The sequence below is a fragment of the Globicephala melas genome, chromosome 2 (genome assembly GCF_963455315.2).
Source record: "Globicephala melas chromosome 2, mGloMel1.2, whole genome shotgun sequence".
Lineage (NCBI taxonomy): Eukaryota > Metazoa > Chordata > Mammalia > Artiodactyla > Delphinidae > Globicephala > Globicephala melas.
This window is the reverse complement of record NC_083315.2, coordinates 73,183,926-73,203,393: the sequence shown is the minus strand read 5'-3', so window position 1 is coordinate 73,203,393 and position 19,468 is coordinate 73,183,926. Positions and strand designations below refer to the sequence as shown.

At 35.6% G+C, this 19,468-nt stretch overlaps 1 protein-coding gene across 10 annotated transcripts in view; it reads right to left on the bottom strand.

Moving 5' to 3' along the window:
• Window positions 1-19,468, bottom strand: part of ICE2 (interactor of little elongation complex ELL subunit 2) — an 89,317-nt gene that overhangs the window by 41,160 nt on the left and 28,689 nt on the right. For 8 of the 10 annotated variants that reach the window (XR_009562981.1, XR_009562983.1, XR_009562979.1 and 5 more), the window contains 4 exons: window positions 14,758-14,799; window positions 12,158-13,154; window positions 11,277-11,452; window positions 6,280-6,409 (listed from right to left, as the gene is read on the bottom strand). Coding sequence is in view for 5 of the 10 variants with exons in the window: in XM_060294176.1 (XP_060150159.1) it covers window positions 6,280-6,409; window positions 11,277-11,452; window positions 12,158-13,154; window positions 14,758-14,799 (1,345 nt within the window). In the remaining 5 variants the exon portion in view is untranslated. The remainder of the gene's footprint in view (window positions 1-6,279; window positions 6,410-11,276; window positions 11,453-12,157; window positions 13,155-14,757; window positions 14,800-19,468) is intronic. The other 2 variants (XM_030878874.2, XM_030878875.2) reach the window with 1 other exon arrangement.

The following is a 19,468-nucleotide window of genomic DNA, read 5'->3' as shown; positions in this document are numbered from 1 at the left end:
TCAACTATACTTCAATTAAAAAAAAGAGCAAACATTGAATTGATAATTAGAAACTTTCAAAAAGAAAACTCTAGGCTTCACAGGTCAATTTTACCAAACATTTAAGTAAGAAATAATACCAATTTTATAGAAATTCTACCAGATAACAGAAAAAGAGGAAATAAATCTCAACTCATTTTATGGCATAAACTTAATCTTAATACTAATACCTCACAAGGAAAATTACAGGCCAATCTCACTCATAAACACAAATGGCAAAATAAATATTAACAAGCTAAATCTACCAATAAATAAAAAGAGTAATATATCATGAGCAAGATGGACTTACGGCAGGAATACAAGATTGGATTAACATTTTAAAATTGATTAACATGATTCATAACCTTAGTAGGATAAAAGACAAAAGTTATACCATCATATAATCTCAATAAATGCAGAGAAAATATCTGATAAATTTTTTTTACCCATTCATGATTAAAATTCTTAAACTAGGCATAGAAAGGAACCGCTTTCTTCTAATAAATGCTATCTACAAAAACCCATACAAAATACTAAACAAAATGTCTAATCTTCCCCTTTAAGATTAGACACAGGCAAGGATGCCCATTATTCACCTTCTATTTGAATTGTAGGCAAAGAAAGCAAGGAAAAAGAAAAGTATAATGATTGTAAAGAAGAAATAAAATGGTCATTATTTGCAGAGAACATAATTATTTAATTAGAAAATATAAATTACTAGAAAGAATGAGCTTAGCAAAGTTACTAAGATACAATATCAATATACAAAATCAATATGCAAATAAATCCTATATTATTAGTAACAAGCCGTAAGAAAATAAAATTTCAGAAATACCATTTATAACATAAAAGAATCAATTATCAACAAATACATTTAATAAAAGATGTGCAAGATCTCTACAAAGAAAATCATAAAGATATTAATAGAAATTAAAGATATAAATAAATAGAAGAATATCTAAAGTTCACAGATTGAAGGATTTGTTATTGTAAAGCTGTCAATTTGTTCCACATTGAGTCAATGCACTTCCTAACAAAAATCCCAATCTTCCTGTTGCTGTTGGGAGAAATTAACAAGTTGACTCCAAAATCTGTAAATGCAAAAGGGCCAAGAATAGCCAAAAAATTCTTTTAGAAAAACAAGTTGACATGGAACTCTACTCAATACTCTGTATGGAAAAATAATCTAAAAAAAAGCAGATACATGTATATGTATAACTGATTCACTTTGCTGTACAGCAGAAACTAACAACATTGTAAATCAACTATACTCCAGTAAAAATTAATTTAAAAAAAAGTTGACAAGATTTACTTTACCAAACAGTAAAAGATTTTATAAAGCTAAAGTAATTAAGACAGGTCTAGCTAGAGTAATTACTCTAACTAGAGTAATTAAGACATGTACTGCCTCAAGGATAGAGAAATAGGGAGTCCGGATTAGATTCACATATATGATTTACAACACAAGTAACACTGGAGAGCAGCAGAGAAAGGGTGGTCTTTACAATAAACGGTGCTGAAAACTGAAAAAAAGAAATCTTGATATTCCATGCAAAAATAAACACCACATAAACTGTGTATCTAGAAATTTAAAAATACTTTTAAAAAGCCTTCTAGAAGATATTATATTCATGATGCTGCTGTAAGGAAGATTTGTTAAACCGGGCAAAGAAAGCACTAAACATAAAGGAAATGGCTAAATATTGGTCTATATTAAGTTCAAAAGACACTTTTAAGAGACTGAAAAGGCAAGTCACAGAGTACGAGAAAAATATTTGTAACATTTAAAACCAACAAAGAACCACCAAACAAACAAAAACTTGACAACACAAAAAGAGGTTTGAATAGGCAATTCACAAAACTGATCATCCAAATGATTATTAACATGAAAGTGTCCAACTTCATAAATAACCAAGGAAAGGCAAATTAAAACAATAATGAGATATTAATAATACCTACCCACCAGCATGGCTAAAATTAAACTTATAAGGCCAAGTGTGGGCAAGGATGAGGAGAAAATGTAACCCTCACAGTGCTAATATAAGTGTAAATTGGTACAATCACTTTGGAAAACTTTTTGGAATTATCTACTGAAGATAAATGTAAGCTTAAACTATGACCCAATAATTCTATGACCAAACAGTTCCATTCCTAGGTATGGGCCCAACAGCAATATGTACCCATTGCACTAACAGACACTTACAATATGTTCATAGTTGCATTAACATAGAAACAACCTAAACAGGCTCCCAAAGTTAAATGGATAAATAAATGGTGGTATATTCTTACAAAGGAATATGTCAAAAACAATAAAACTACTGTTATACGCACATAAATTTCAAAAACTGTGTTAAGTAAAAGAAAGTATAAACAAAAGAACTTTATAATTCCATTTGTATAGAGCTGGCAAAAACCAAATGATTACATTAGAAGGCAGGACAGTGGTTACCCCTGGAGAAGAGAAAACAGCTATGTTGGGAAGTGGCACAAGGTGGGGTCTTCCCGGGCACTGGCAGTTTTCAAGTTCTTGGTCTGGGTGCAAATTATAGAGGTGCTGGCTTTGTTATAATTCCTTGAGCTGTACATTTACTTTTTTCACTTTTCTGAATGTATATTATACTTAAAAAGTTGCATATGGAAAAGAAAACATTATCAAATCAAAGATGTATTTTACAACTGACAATATTTTATAACAGGAGTACTATGTAGACATTTTTAAAATTATGTGTAAATATAGAGAAGTTACCAGTTGTTTTGTTTTAGTCCACTTTTAATCTTTGGTTAAGAAATCCTTTTTTACTCTTGTATCATAAAGATGATTGTCCATATTTTCATCTAAATTTTAGATTAATAGCTAGTTCTTTCTCAGTACAGAAATACACGAAGTATCACTTCATTATCTTGTGGTATCTATTTTCATCAAGGAGAAGTGTACTTTCAGGGCATTATATTATGTAATCATTGGAAGAAAAAGGATTTGTGCATATAGTCCCTGAGGTAGATCGAACAAAACATTATTATCATTTTTTTTTTTTGGCTGTGCCGCGTGGCGTGTGGGATCTTAGTTCCCTGACCAGGGATTGAACCCAGGGCCACAGCAGTGAAAGTGCTCAGTCCTAACCACTGGACCACCACGGAATTCCCTGAACAAATTATTATTATGTCCATTACATACAGACAAAAAAGCCCCGTGAGCCACAGCTACTGAGCCCAGGCGCTACAACTACTGAAGCCCGCATGCCTAGAGCCTGTGCTCCGCAACAAGAAAAGCCACCGCAATGAGAAGCCCGCGCGCCACAATGAAGGGCAGCCCCCGCTCGCCGCAACCAGAGAAAGCCCATGCGCAGCAACGAAGACCCAACACAGCCAAAAATAAAAAAATAAATAAATTTATAAAATAAATAAATAAAAACCCTCAAAACTCATAGATGCTTTTAAAATAGCACTTCAAAACATTCACCCCCGCATAAAAAACAAAAAACCCAAACAAAGCAAACACAACCATATAACAATGCAACATGTTTCTCACCAAACAGTGAGACACAGACATCACTGTTTCCGTTGTCAAAGATACCAAATACACCACTCCATTACATTAAAATGAATGCTTATCAGTGGATAGGATTTACCGAAGAGAAATAGCACATAAGGCAATGACTACTTATGACTTTAAAGAATACAGCAGTCCTCCCTTATCCACAGGTGATACGTTCCAAGACCCCCCCTAGTAGAAACTTGACATATACTGCCTGAAACTATAGTACCGAACTTGACATATACTGTTTTTTCCTGCACATACATACCTACAATAAAGTTTAATGTATAAATTAGGCACAGTAAGAGATAAACAATAACTAATAATAAAACAGAACAATTTTAACCATACTACAACAAAAGTTTTCTGAATGTGGTGTCTCTCTCCCTCACTCTCTCTCAAAATATCTTAACACAGTTAGCATCTTTTCCATTTTAACTAAGTACTTATCTGCACCGTGGCCATAACTTTTGCAGTTTGAGGTTTGTTTTGCAGTTTGACAGCAAAACAAGCACGAATTTCTTTTTCCTTCACAATTTCATGGATAGAAGATTCGTTCTGACCACAGATCTTAGCAACCTCAGCATACAACTTTTTTTCTTTCCTTATTAAGTTGAGAACTTTCACCTTTTCACTTAAAGGAAGCAGTTTGCAGTTTCTCTTCAGCATATCTAAATTGCAGCACTTTGGGACTGTTATTAAGTAAAAAGGGTTACTTGAACATAAGCACTGATAACTGAGATGCCACTAAGTGACTAATGGGTGGGATAAGCTGGACAAAGGGATGATTCACATCCCAGGCACTACACAGAATGGTGTGAGATTTAAAACATATAAATTGCTTATTTCTGGAATCTTCCATTTAATATTTCAGACCATGGTTGACTGGTTGAAGGTAACTGAAACCACAGAGAGTGAAACTGCAATTAAGGCGAGACTACTATAGTTTCGATGAAGTAAGCCATGTAGATATAGATGATGGTAGTTTTATCTGTTAAACTGTACATTAAAAAAAAACCTTAAATGTTTTAGTCAGGAATGTCTTTTCTGTCAGTACTTTAAAGAGGATTTCAATGATAAGTTTTTGTTTGGGGCTTTCCTAAAATGGATGTGGTTGGCGATTGCTTTCAAGTAGTTTACACGAGGACTGTTGGTATGTGTCATGGCCAACAGGTCTTTTGGAGGAACATTGAAATTGTGGTTATTGGCTGAAAACTACTACAATAAACTTCTGGCAGCGTGTATGAAGGGGGACGAAGAGGCTAGGGCCACCAAGTAGTACATTAGCCACTTCCTTTTTGGGTTATATAAAGAGAGTGAATCAATGATCTTATTAACACTCTCACAAAATATGAAGACAAAATACTGATTAACCAAAATATGGAAAAGGTTTTCAAGTGAGTAAACTTTTTTTTGATTAAGCAAGAAAAGCACACTTATAACACTTATGACATACCAGGAATTATGCTAAGCACTATAAGAACATAAAGTTTCATCAGACTCTGACCTTAAACTACTTATTGTCTACGGGGAAGATAGGATAGGCTTAAAAAACAATTAGGGCTTCCCTAATTGGCGCGGTGGTTGAGAGTCTGCCTGCCGATGCAGGGGACGGGGGTTCGTGCCCCGGTCTGGGGGGATCCCACGTGCCACAGATCGGCTGGGCCCGTGAGCTGTGACCGCTGGGCCTGCACGTCCAGAGCCTGTGCTCCGCGGCGGGGGAGGCTGCAGCGGTGGGAGGCCCGTGTACCGCAAAAAAAGAAAAAAAAACCCCAACAATTAAGTAGAAAGCAACAAATTATAAAAGTGGTAAAAAAAAAAAAAAAAAAGAGTGCATTGAGAGCTCAAAGGAAGGAAATTACGTCATGGAGGGGCAGCTTGAGATAGCTGGCATGAGATGTATGGGATGAATAGAGAAGCATAGGATTAGGCATTCAAAGGAAACAGAACAGTATCAACAATGATTAGCAAGTAATCCTTCATGTGAAGTATGCTAACTGTACATGAACACAGCCAACACAAATTAAGAACCTGCCTAACTACCCCCCCAACAAAAAACAAAACCAGAAACAAAGTGAAAAACTATTTCATCAAGGTAATATTTGAGGTTTAAAAAACAATGTCATTATAATTTTAAGAAAATTTCAAAATATATATTTTAAGGCTTCCCTGGCGGCGCAGTGGTTGGGAGTCCGCCTGCCGATGCAGGGGACGCGGGTTCATGCCCCAGTCCGGGAAGATCCCGCATGCCGCGGAGGCACTGGGCCTGTGCGTCCGGAGCCTGTGCTCCGCAGCGGGAGAGGCCACAACAGTGAGAGGCCCGCGTACCGCAAAAAAAAAAAAAAAAAAAAAAAATATATATATATATATTTATTTATTTATTTATTTATTTTAAAGCCAATTAAACAGTACTTTTAAAAAACGCTTGTTACAAAACATGTCTACATTTTTAGTTACACTCCTAAATAAAATAAGTATTTTAAAAATACAATGATTACATTGGCATTCATGTACAATAAGGGAGTAAGAGAGAAAACATTTGATAATCAGTACTCCCACCCTGCCATTTAACTCTTGAGTAGGAATGGTGTTTTAATAGAAAGAAATATTAATATATCAGAAAACTGAAAATTAAAAGTACAGAATGGAAGTATCTACGAATGAATTGAACTGTATATATTTACAAGGTAATTAAAAAGGAGAGCAAAGCCTCTTGCATAACTTACCAACATAAAATGAGCAGTTGGAATGCAATAGACTTTCAGTCCATAAGCGACAAAGTTCACTTTCAGTCAGAGCTTCAACTCCATAACAAGCTTGATACTCCACTTTTGGTAGTACGTAAACGGGAAATTGCTGCAATCCAAGGTTATACTCTTATAAAGCTCCATTAATTTACTATTAACAGTAAATACATTTGCCTATATAATTTTGCCACTTTCAAAACACTTTCAGGTAATCTTATTTCATCCTTTCAAATACAGTAGGATTCAGACAGAAAGATGGATAGAACCCTTAGTAGATGTGGGCAAATGGTGGATAAATAAGAGATCGTGAACCAGAGGCTGCCCCCCCCCACAACCAAAATCAACATACCTCTCCACACATGCTCATATTTTATTTCTGTCACAGAACGTGACTGACAGAATCCTTGGAACAAAGCCTTGGATACATAATGGCCCAAGGTTCAAAGCTAGAAGCTGGAAAGCCATGACTGTAATACATACTAATAATTCTCAAGAGGGTAAAAAAAAGTAGGAATTTTTTGCCCCTTTAAAGCATTAGTCACATTGTCTCAGGCTTAAATACTGTGTTTTCATTCTATGAATGTATGAGCACTAACACCTACATTAATATCTGTGAATGTTGCTATCTTCATTAATACAAAAGGCTTTATTCCAGACACTAAGTACCTGGCAAATTAGCCATTTAGCGTTTATTGGTCAGGACACTAAATAGATCAAGCAAAATGACTATACCCTCTACTAGCCTTAAGGAAGATATGTAAGGAAATACATGCTTGTAAAATAACAAGTGCTAGTCATGTTCACTGTGCTCATACTATCTCATTTCAGTCAAAGAAAATTCTAATCTTAATAGCAGTCTCTTCACTTCCAGCTGCAGAAGGAGAAACACATGATTTAGGAACTTAAAGTGATATAACTGGTTAGTACTTTTGAAATTATACTAAGCTGTGTTTCACTTTTATACCTGAAAATATATCATAAATGTTTCAGAATTACTGATTTTCATAAAGTAGCAAATTTAGCGGGCTTATTAGCACAATGGTGGTAAGAACAATTGAAATCCAGTAAAATTTCTGTTAACAATTAACTTTGGTTCATTATTACCTTTGAATGTAGTAAAACTCTACAGCAGTGCTTCTTAAATTTCAGTGTGTGTGAATAACCATTTTAAAATAAATGCAGAATCTGAGGTGAAAAACAAGGCTTTACATGTTTAATAAGTTGTTGTTTCAGGGGCCAAACTTTGAGTAGTAAGGTCCCTACAGTGTCTTCTTAATTAAAAAAAAAAAAAAAAATTATGAATAGGGTAATTTCATTGTTAAAAGCACTTAATTGTATAATAATTTTTCAGCAACTGGTAATCTGCATTTATGGCTGCTTATAGTTGCCAATAGAAGCCAGAGATAAAGAAATGAAGGCCCAGAGGGCTAAGATATTTGCTCAAGGAGAGAGAACCAGTTTACAGCAGAGTCAGAAAAAGAATAATTGATAAAGAAGATGCCCTTTTGGATCATGAACAGGTAATAGAATTAATTCAAGATTTCTTTTCAAATTAAAAAATATTACTCTTTCTGAAGAAAGTACTCTGGGGGATTTTCTTTGATAATACTGTCATATCTATAAAACTAAATCCTGAACCTGGTATTAATTTCCATATGTATTCTACTGCCATCTCCAGGAAACCAAGGGAAAGAAAAGTCTGAATATTTGATCTCAGTATTCCAAAATTAAAGTGAAACTTTAAGTACAAAGTTTTCAAATTATAAAAATTAAATGTACTATTTCCTTTATCCCTTATTGGTTACTCCTATTCTAAATGAAAGCTTCTTTTGGTTCTCTGTCTTCCAATTTCTTACATAAACCTTCCAAACGTTTACATACATTCCTAAATAAATATTTCAAAGCTAGTATCCTGTCAGTAATCCCAATAGGTACATTCTGTTCTTTCCTAATATTCAAGCACCTTCAGGATCCTTTTTTTCTGGCCCAAGAATGCCAATATAAACTTTAATACAACTGGATCTAAATTTTTGAGTCACTTTAGAATATAACTCTTAGGAAATTTGGTTAACAGAGACAGACGATAACATAATATTAAATCATTCAAAGGTACGTGGTCTGGATGTCATAATTATATGTAGAACTCAGTAAGTTCTAGCTTCATCTTGTGTTCCAAATTAGCCCTCTTTATTTCATGCCATCATTTGAGACTGGCTGCTGCTTTAAGTTCTCCTCTGCCATGTAGCTCTTATTAAGCAGAATTTTGATGAGAAGGGATAAATGATATTGGAAAGTAAAATCTCAGCTACAATAACACAGAATTGAAGAACCAAAGGAAAAAAAAAGAAGAGATGAGGTTCTTGCAGAGCAGAGGTTGAAGAGACTTCCAAGTATTTTAAAGCTTTACCTAAACAAGTTGGTTTTTAAGAAGGAAATATTAATGAAGATGCATTCTTACCTAACTAGAGTTTAAACACCACCTTCAAAATTTCTCAGCTAGTGCCTCAACTTCCCTTCCTTAACAACACCCTCCTCTCTCCTCACGTCTCAGTTTTTCTCATTTATTCAATACCTATTTATTGAGTATCTACGGAATAAAACATTTGAAAGAAACAGAGATGAAGAGGAGATGATTCCAAAGGGAATAAATTCTACAAAGGAATTTAAACCACGTGTACTAAACTATTACATATAATGATAGGTATAATATGATAAGCATTCACTGAAAATTTTAAAATTTTACTCCAGGTTTGACATGTCAGAAATAGAAGGCTCCTATTTAGCTAATCTTTGGGGCTTGACTTTTTTGATATATTTTGATGAAGAGTGAATTCTCTCCTGTAAGGTTTTATCTTAATATTTACAAATTTCACTTTAGTCAAGTGAATGACAATGTCCTTAACAGGTTGTCTCTTTCAACAATTAAACCAGTGTCCAAAAATATCCCTAGGCTATTCTTACTTAAGACATCCTGGCCATCAATAATTTCTAAGTGCTGTAAGCTGGCAGATCAATACAGAGTGGTATGGGCTCACAGAGTAGAAAATGAAACAAATGAGGTTAGTCCCCAAATAAATCAGATAGCAAATATGAATTAATGAAATAAAACCTTGAAAATACAGTCCATAGCACTGACACTGTATGCATTCAAGATATGCATGCTATGGCCATTAAATACAGATGAGACAGGAAAAAATCAGCAAATAAAGTAAAATCTTTTAATACAGGGAATATTTGTATTTGTCTAGGAGGAGACTAAAATCAGACCTATAGCATTTCATCATTCCTGACATTCTCTTATAAAAAACACTCCCCCATATATTTAATTCAAAACCAGTTGGTTTCTATAATTTCAAGTCTGAACCAGTGATGAAATACCAAATTACGAGAATTAGAAATTTAAAATTTTATTCACAGTCTTCCTTCTAAGAACAAAAGTATCATCAAGCAAAAGATCCACTAGGTCCATTGGATTTTGGTGGACAATGTATACATCCTTGATCCTGATGGGTTAGCCTTAGAGGTTTTTCATGATAGACCCTCACACTATTGCTATTAGCAGCTCAGAAAGGTTGGCACTTCTTCTTCTTTTCTTCTTCTTCTTTTAAAAATTTTTTTCCAGTTATACCTTAACATGGTAAAGTAGTAGTCAGGGACTTGATCCATAAGGGTCAATGCTGGAACATCACTGTTCCTGAGTCACCTGTTCCCTAATCCAAATACTGACATTCTAAAGTGGTCATTAAGGATTCTTATTGGGTGGTAGGTTAAATAGCAAGAAACAGAGACATCAGAAAAGGAAGGAACGGGGCTTCGTGGTGGCGCAGTGGTTGAGAGTCCGCCTGCCGATGCAGGAGACACGGGTTCGTGCCCCGGTCCGGGAAGATCCGACATGTCGCGGAGCGGCTGGGCCCGTGAGCCATGGCCGCTGGGCCTGCGCGTCCAGAGCCTGTGCTCCACAACAGGAGGGCCACAGCAGTGAGAGGCCCGCGTACCGGGAAAAAAAATTAAAAAAAAGGAAGGAACATACTTCCCTGGTGGTCCAGTGATTAAGACTCCACACTTCCAATACAGGGGGCGTGGGTTCGATCCCTAGTCAGGGAACTAAGAACCCACATGCCACACAGTGTGGCCAATAAATAAATAAATTAAATTTTTTTTAATTAAAAAAAAAGGAAGAAAGGGAGGGAGGAAGAAAGGAGGGAAGGAAGAAAGGAAAGAGGGAGGAAGGAAGGAAAAGTGAACTATGATATAATGGATACAACTGAAAAAATCTCTTAAGAAAAAATTAAAGAGACTTCACTATTTCTTACGTAATCAATTACACCATAAAAGCTCCTCTTTATTTACCTGAATTCAGTGGTTACACACACAAAAATCAAATTAATCTGAAAGAGACCTTAAAATATCAAATGTAGCAATCTGTCGAAAGAACAAATTACTCAAATTGTAGCAAAAACTTTTTTAACTGAGGAAAATATTTATATCAAATCCCAAAAGAAACAATAGGGGAAAAAGAAATGAAGACATTTGGTTTTCAGTCCTGGGAAGACATTTCAAATGTGTATGAAAGCCCACTTCTCAAAATGTGAACTTCTAAAATGACTCAAAAAGATTCCCAAAGTAAGAAATAAAGAGGCTAATATGTCATAAAGGAAATCCAAATTCACAGAGAAAGCTGGAACATATGTGCCAGTCTAGGTCATATCTATAATGGTGCCAATATCTACAATGGTGCCGTTTTTCACAAAGTTTATATATTCCATGCAAGAATGTTATTGGCACTCATGACTATTACATTGAACTAAACACTTTATTAAAAGTGTTTTCAGTATTTTACTAAAAAAACTCAACCTGAAAAAACTACTCTAAGAGTGATCAACAATTTAAAATTAAACTTCATAAGATGGCATGTTAAATATTTGCTTATCATCTACTTATGCTACCACACCCTAACTCCCCAGGTAACAACTTACTCTTCTGATTTTCTTCCGTTTTTTAGAACGTGGTCTGGTCTCTATCCTCTGGACACTGCATCGCACAAGTAACAACAGGTCTTGTAGGCTAAATAGCTTGTAAACAAAATTTCCTTCCTGAGGAGCTACATATTCTGATGTATCTTCAACATAGTCCTGAAGTTCATATGGCAATCCTTTAAAAATAATTATATTTGTCATTTTTATTTTAAAATACATTAGCTCTTTATCCATCATAATCCAAGATAAAACAATTCAACTATCAACCTTCTGTTTCCTCTGAGTTAACCATTACACTATTACCATTTCTGTTTACTTTTACTGGAACTCCAGCAAGAGTTGAAATCAAAGCTTTAGGGTTCTCTTCCTTTTACCTACTACCTTCACTAACCCTAGGCAAAGTATAGATCTGTGAGACAACATATGAAGAAAAAAAAAAGTTTAAAAAAGTAGTATTATTCATAATCGAGGCAGAGTTGAGGTACAGCCTTACATCTATTTCACAAAATGAAAAAGTACAAAACTACAGTCTAAACACCAAGAATAAGTAAATTTAGACTAATAAGTATTTATCATTATTTTTGCTGGATTTTCCCTTCATCAGTTCAGCAAACCACATTATCTATAGCTTAGCAGCCATTGTAAATGTTGGATAAACACAGGTTACAAAAATCCATACAACTGTGGGTACATCGCTAGAGTGAAGGTTTTGAAAGCTGAAATACTGATCAGTAGACTGGAAAATGAACTCTCAATGACTATATAAAGATCATACACATATTATAACAAAGAGAAAGTAGGGGAAAGAGGGTGGGAAAAAACCTAAGGATAAGGAACAAGCAAAACAGTTAATATAAAATTCTTTGTAAATATTTACGTACGTCCTTTTGGCTTCTGAAACACAGAAGGCCATATAGATTTTGGCCAACTAGAGGCATCTGAAGTAGCAGAGGGTTGCTCAGAACTAGGAGGTTGTTTAGAATTTTCTGAATTCATCAACAGCATTTCAGGTATTTTTCTGGAAATTGGTTTTAAGAGTTCATCCTGCATTTTTAAAATTTCTCCAACTGGATCAAATTTTTTATACACTCGTTTGATAGGTTTTTTTAAAACACATGAATCTTCAGGACTACAAGTAGTATTAGTCTGGTTTCCTACAGAAGCCTGTCCTGAGGAAGAATTTAGGCTAGCTGGTTTAGAACTTAAATTAGAATCCATATCAGCAGTCTTTCCATTACTATTATTTTGACACTCTGTATCAATGATTAAACAGTCTTCATCTGTATCACTATGGCAAAGAATTACATCTTCAGTTTTAGCTGCTTCTGATGTAACAGGCTTTTCCTTTGAATTATTGTCTGTGTTCTCTGGAACATTCACTCTTTCATCAACATACTCCATATCAGAAGCCATATCATTTTTATTAGAGGTTTCAATTTCTGAAGAACTTTCTAAGTGTAAGGCATCAGATGTTTTCAAGTCACTATCTTGTACCAAAGACTTCTCAGAATTTGCTACATTTTCACCACAGAGGATCAATCCCTGATCATCTTTGTTTTTGCACTCTTCAGGGCCATTGTCCATACCAGTCACCAGCTGTTTCTCCTTCTGCAGCTGTTCCATCAGAATCTGAGATATACTTCTAGAATGAGCAGTAATGTCTGGTGCAATTGGTGCCTCAGATGTGATTGCCATGCTGGGGGCTGTGGGCATATCTGTCACGTTGGGTACTATGGAAGTACTTGCTGGACTCGGTGACTTTGATGGTTTGGTGGTGGTTACTCCAAAAGTTTCAAGTTCTGTGACGTCATCATCAAAATCCAGATCCAAGTTTTCATGGGTCTCAATTTTTCGGCACTCATTAACTTCATAAGACATCTTAAGAAAATATATTGGCAAACTATTAGCAAAAATTCCAGGCTGCCCCTCACCCATCAATGTCCCATCACAAACATAGTTCATACTCTTTAAAAAGTAGAAAGAAAAGTCTAATGGCTTTGAAATGTTCTTGCTTTGACAAACTACTAGCACCTAATTTATTTAACCTTACCTTCCCATTGAAATGTTGATGAAACACAGAAAAATTTGCCAAGTTGCAATACCACAGGAAATGGGGAATACTTGTGAACTACCACATCTCAAGAGGTATTTCCACTAATCAAAAACAGACAGGGGCTTCCCTGGTGGTGCAGTGGGTGAGAGTCCGCCTGTCGATGCAGGGGACACGGGTTTGTGCCCCAGTCCGGGAAGATTCCACATGCTGCGGAGCGGCTGGGCCCGTGAGCCATGGCCGCTGAGCCTGCACGTCCGGAGCCTGTGCTCCGCAACGGGAGAGGCCACAACAGTGAGAGGCCTGCGTACCGCAAAAAAAAAAAAAAACAGACAGGACCACAAAGAAGAAATGTTAGGCCAAATAGGAAGGCAAAAGATCTTCATTCATACCCACTTTATACACTCTTGCAGAGACTTAGCTGACCAGGAGGAAAGTGTCTTCGCCACGGTAAGGAAGCTGCTCTCTAATGCAACTGGGGAAGTGTCAACAGCCTCTCACATCAATCAGTGACACTCTTTATACATCTACTCAGGGAAAACAACTCTCAGTAATAAGAGGAGAAATGGATAGGAAGTGGTTTTATTGTTTTCTGGGACATGAAGCCACTGAGGTTATAGTTTTTCATGTACTGTTTGGGTAATAGAAGAACTACAGACAGTTCTAATTTATTCAGGAATAAATTATCTTCTCCCTAGGTAGCAACATCTCTCCTCAGTCTGGCAGAGCACTTTAGATAAATACCATGGAATTGGATTACAGTTTAGGATTTGAGAGAAAAATATTCTGACAGCCTCAGGTAGTGAGTAAGAAAGATCTACCTGGGTAAATTACTTTACCTCTCTGAAACTCAATTTCCTCATCTCTGAAATAGGGATAATAGGGTTATCCTCTTGGGTTTATTCTAAGGATTAAATGAGAAATTATACATAGAAAGTTTCTTCGCATAATCCTTGTACATAGTAAGCAGTTTCTCAGCAAATGGTAGCACTTGCTAAAATAAAAAGACTACCATATTTAGTCAAAAAATAAAATTAAACTATACTCTGTTTACATGAGGCATTCTTACACAAAAAGGTTCAAAACAAAACAATGGGACATGACACCAAGAAATAAAGAAAGAAGGACTAGCAATATTAAGTGTTAGAGAGAAGTCAATGCAAAAAGCATTAGATAGAAAAAGGAATCCTATGTTGAAAAAGATGCAATCCATGATGAATAGATAATGAACTGTGACATGTCAAATAACAACATCAAAATTGTCAAAACTGAAAAATAAAAGGAAAATTTGACAGAAACACAACTGTACTTGGTCATTGATACACTGTCTCTTAGTAAATATAAGGATGTAGAAAGTATGAATAATATTTAATGACTGAAACAAAGATACATGAATGACTGAAAACATACATATAGACTGCAAAGATATACCTTTTCCCTCCCAAGGATCGAAGGGGCATTTCCAAAGATGGACTATAAATTAATACACAAAGAAAACATCAATATAGTATAAAGCAGAATCTGTTAAGGTCTGACTCTCTGTTTAGAAGAAAATAAAATTAGAAACCATTAAGAAAAAAGTAAACAAACAATAATAAACCCAAGAACTTGGAAATTTAAAAACTCTCCAAATTATTGGATAAAAGAAGAAATTAAAATGATAATTACAGAATACTTAAAAAGCAATAAAAATGAGAACACTGGACATTAAAAATCTGAAGCATCATTCATAGCCTTTTCAAGAAACAGGAAAAGAATAATATAATCACAATAATAAAATGAAGGAATTTCATAAATATAAAACCAAAATTAATGAATTGAAAAACAATGTTCTCAACCCCTGACAAATTTGGATAAAAACAGCAGTTTATCTGTAAATATTTTAGTATGTGGTTATAAAAAGATTCTTCGGTAAAACATATTAATTGTATCAATAAATTAACACTTCCTAATGGCTGGAAATATCTAATCACTGTTAAAATTTCCTAGTCTGATCAATTTCTTTTTACAGTTGTTTATTGGAATCAGGATCCAACCAAGATCCCTACACTGCATTTGGGTGATGTCTCTCAAATTTATTTCTCAAATGCCTCTCCCCCATACTCTGCCAACTCTCATATCCACCAGGTATTTGTAGAAGAAACTAGATGAGTTATCCTATAAAATTTTCCATATTTTGGATTTTGCATCCCCATGATATCATTTAACACACTCTTCCCCTACATTTCCTATTAAAATGATCTAGTAGCTTGATCAGATTCAGGCACATTTAAAAAAATCTGAACATGTTATATGTGGTACTGTGTACTTCCCACTTCAATCAGGAGGCTAATGTCATCTGCTTATCTTTCTTCTTGTGATATTACAACAGTTCTGTTGATTCATCAAGGGTCAACAAACTAATCTACCCATTAAAATTCCTTGTTAATCTTCTAATGCTTTTAGCAGTCATTGATGATGATCACTGCCTAGATTCACTATTTCATTAGGAACTGCAAAATGGTAACAGTCGTATTTCATCATTACCTGAAATACAGTTTGTACTGGAAAAGTAAGACAAATACTTGAATTTTCAAAAATCAGTTTTCAGAATAATGACTTGATACACTAGCACCCTCCAAAGGTGACTAATACATTTTTAAAAAGATATTATTATGAATTCATGGATTTTAACTATTTCATATGTTTCCATCCATTGCAGTTATTCTTTGTCATGGTCAAACTGACACACTCTGGCCAATGGGAAACCCTTCAAGTTGGCACTGGCATCTTTTTTATATAATTCCAATATTATTATAAGGTTTTTACTTAAGTCCTTTGATTGGCATTTGTATTTCTTATGCTAAAATTCTTGGTTTCTAATACAAATATAAGTACTTATTTGCTTTATCATACTATCTAATGTGTTCAAAATAACAACAGCAATATCATTACTAATACTATGATTACTAAATGCAGTTTAAGATATTTGGCAATTCTTTTTGAACTTAGGATATAAATCTTTAAGGATGTATAGACACTTAATTCTCTGAGTGACCATTTTCACTTAAACAGTATATCTAGGATATCACACTACAGTTGCATACCTAGAGCTTTCTTATTCTTTTTATAGGCGTACCTTGGAGACATTGTGTGTTTGGTTCCAAACCACGACAATAAAGCAAATAGTACAAAAAAGTGAGTCACACAAATTTTTTTGGTTTCCCAGTACATATGAAGACATGTTTACACTATAGTCTGTTAAGTGTGCAATAGCATTATGTCTTTAAAAATGTACATGTCTTAAGAAAAATACTTTACTGCTAAAAAGCACTAACCATCATCTGAGCCTTCAGCAAGTTGTAATAGTAACATCAAAAAATCAATGATTGGGCTTCCCTGGTGGCGCAGTGGTTGAGAGTCCGCCTGCCGATGCAGGGGAAATGGGTTCGTGCCCCGGTCTGGGAGGATCCTGCATGCCGCAGAGCGGCTGGGCCCGTGAGCCACGGCCGCTGAGCCTGCGCATCCGGAGCCTGTGCTCCGCAAAGGGAGAGGCCACAACAGTGAGAGGCCCGCATACCGCAAAAAAAAAAAAAAAAAAAAAAAAAAATCAATGATCACAGATCACCATTAACAAATATGATTAAGTCTGAAATACTGCAAGAATTACCAAAATGTGACACAGTGACATGAAGTGAGCAAATGCTGTTGGAAAAAGGACGATGATGGACTTGCTTGATGCAGGGTTACCACAAGCCTTCCATTTGTAAAAAACGCAGCATCTTTGAAGTGCAAAAAAGCAATGTACGATAAAACAAGGTATGCCTGTAATAGTTGCCTAGTATGCTATTGAAGATGTACAGTTTATTTAATAAATACCCTATTAAGGGACATGACGACTGTTTCTAATGAATACCTATAGTTGCGGTGAATGCCCTGCACAAATATTTTATTCTTTTCCTAGTGTACTTCTGAGCTACATTTCTAGAAGTGAGATTTCTAGGGCAAAGGATGAACGCATTATTTTTCATCTGTTCTGTGGGTACATCTCTCTTCATTTGACTGTAAAAATGTTATAGCAATTATCTTTTCTTCCTCTAATAACTTTGTAAGAATTTCCATCAACAATCCTCTTCTGTTTCTCATGTTTAATTGAGATGGGCACACCTGCTTCTGCAGGAGGACAATCCTGTGTGAGAGTGTGCCAGGATAGCTTTCTTAGCTTCATGGCTCTAAGCTCATGCTTCACTGTTACCATGATGTATGTATGTATGCATGTAGGTTTGCATGTGTTTGTGTGTGCATATAAAATCTTTAGTACATTCTGATATCTGCTTTCTCTATTTCCCTCTCCCACAATTATCTGAAAACTTATTTTTCCTTTACCTTTAATGTCCTTGTTCTGCTCAATATGAACTTTACCACTGGTGAATTTTCCTGAGCCAAGGCTTTTGTCTTCGAAGGAACTTTGGCTGGTTAGTTTCTAGAGTTCTTAGGACCCAGGTCATCTCAGAACTATTTAAGTTCCCAAGTGCCCCTGCACTCACCTACAAATTAGAGCCCATCCACATTATTTTCACTTTTGTTATTCTTTATTCATTCTTGCATCTTTCACCATCCTTTTGCCATCTGGGATTATTCTCCTTGTGCCTGAAGAACATCCATTAGAGGAGGTCTGCTAGTAGCAAACTCAGTTTTTATCTGAAAATATCTTTTCTTAATTTTTTATTACTTAAGGATATTTCACTGGTTAGAGAATTTTAGTAAGAGGGTTATTTTCTCTCAGGAGAATATATTGTCCCAATGTCTTCTGGCTTCCATCGTTGTTGTTGAGAAGTTACCTGCCAGTCTAACTCTCAGTCCTTTATAGCTAATGTGCCTTTTGTTTCTCTGGTGGCTTTTAAGAGTCTTTTCTTTGTCTCCAAGATGGTTTGGTCCCATTACCTCTTTTACACCTCTCTTTTGGGTGCAAGTACACAAATGTTAGACATTCTCACTACATTCTCTATACCTCTTGCCCTACTCTCCGTATTTTCTTTTTGTTGCCTGTTTCATTATAGTCATTTCAGACCCATCTTCCAGTTTATTAATTCTCTTATCAGTTTTATCTAATGTGCTAATAACCCCCTTTACAGAATTCTTAACTGTACTTTTTTTTTAAAAATAAATAAATATTTATTTATTTATTTGGCTGCATTGGGTCTTCGTTGTAGCACACGGGCTTCTCTCTAGTTGCGGCGTGTGGGCTTCTCTCTAGTTGTGGCATGCGGGTTTTCTCCCTCTAGCTGTAGCATGCAGGATCCAGGGCTTGTGGGCTCTGTAGTTGTGATGCACGGGCTCCAAGTATGTGAGCTCTAGTTTGCAGCACGCGGGCTCTCTGGTTGAGGCGCACGAGCTCAGTAGTTGTGGTGCACGGCCTTAGTTGTCCCACGGCATGTGGGATCTTAGTTCCCCTACCACGGATCTAACCCGCATCCCCTGCATTGCAAGGCATATTCCTTCCAATTAAAACATGGCTTTAATTTTCTTGCATGCTGTATAATTAAACAGAGTTGGCTCACAGTTTGTGACTGATAATTCTAGGATCCATTTCTGTGAGTCTATTTCTTTGGTCATTGTTTGTAATGGTTGTTGCTCAGAGTATCCAGTACATGAAAATAAACTTAATTTTTATTTACTCCTCCAGTGTCTAGTTATCTTTAAATGTTTTCCAGATGCTATATTTAAAAACTTGTTTGTAGAAATAATTTGAGGCTCAAAATGACATTCTGTTCCTCTAAGAAGTATCGTCACTTGCTTTTGCTAGGTATCTAGAGACACTAGCAATCCAAAAGCATCTGAATCCAAGTTCAAGGCCTGAAAACCCAGAATACAATCTACAAGAAAGCTGATTTATTTCTTGTTCATTCTTACTCCTGGGGTATAGCCCTGCAGGGTCCAAGCTCACGGTGGAAAACTGAACTCTGACTTTTGTCCTCCTAGTCCTGTGATGCTGCCAAAAGCATATTTTCTGTTGCCTCGTCAGAACTGGCAAATAATATTCAGGGCAAAAACTACCCTAAGTGATAGGCTTACCAACCTGGATTCTGGTCTTCTTTAGTATCTCAGTCCTCAGATAGTACCCCCTATCTTGTTAGGTCTTTGATGATTCTAAGAAATAAAC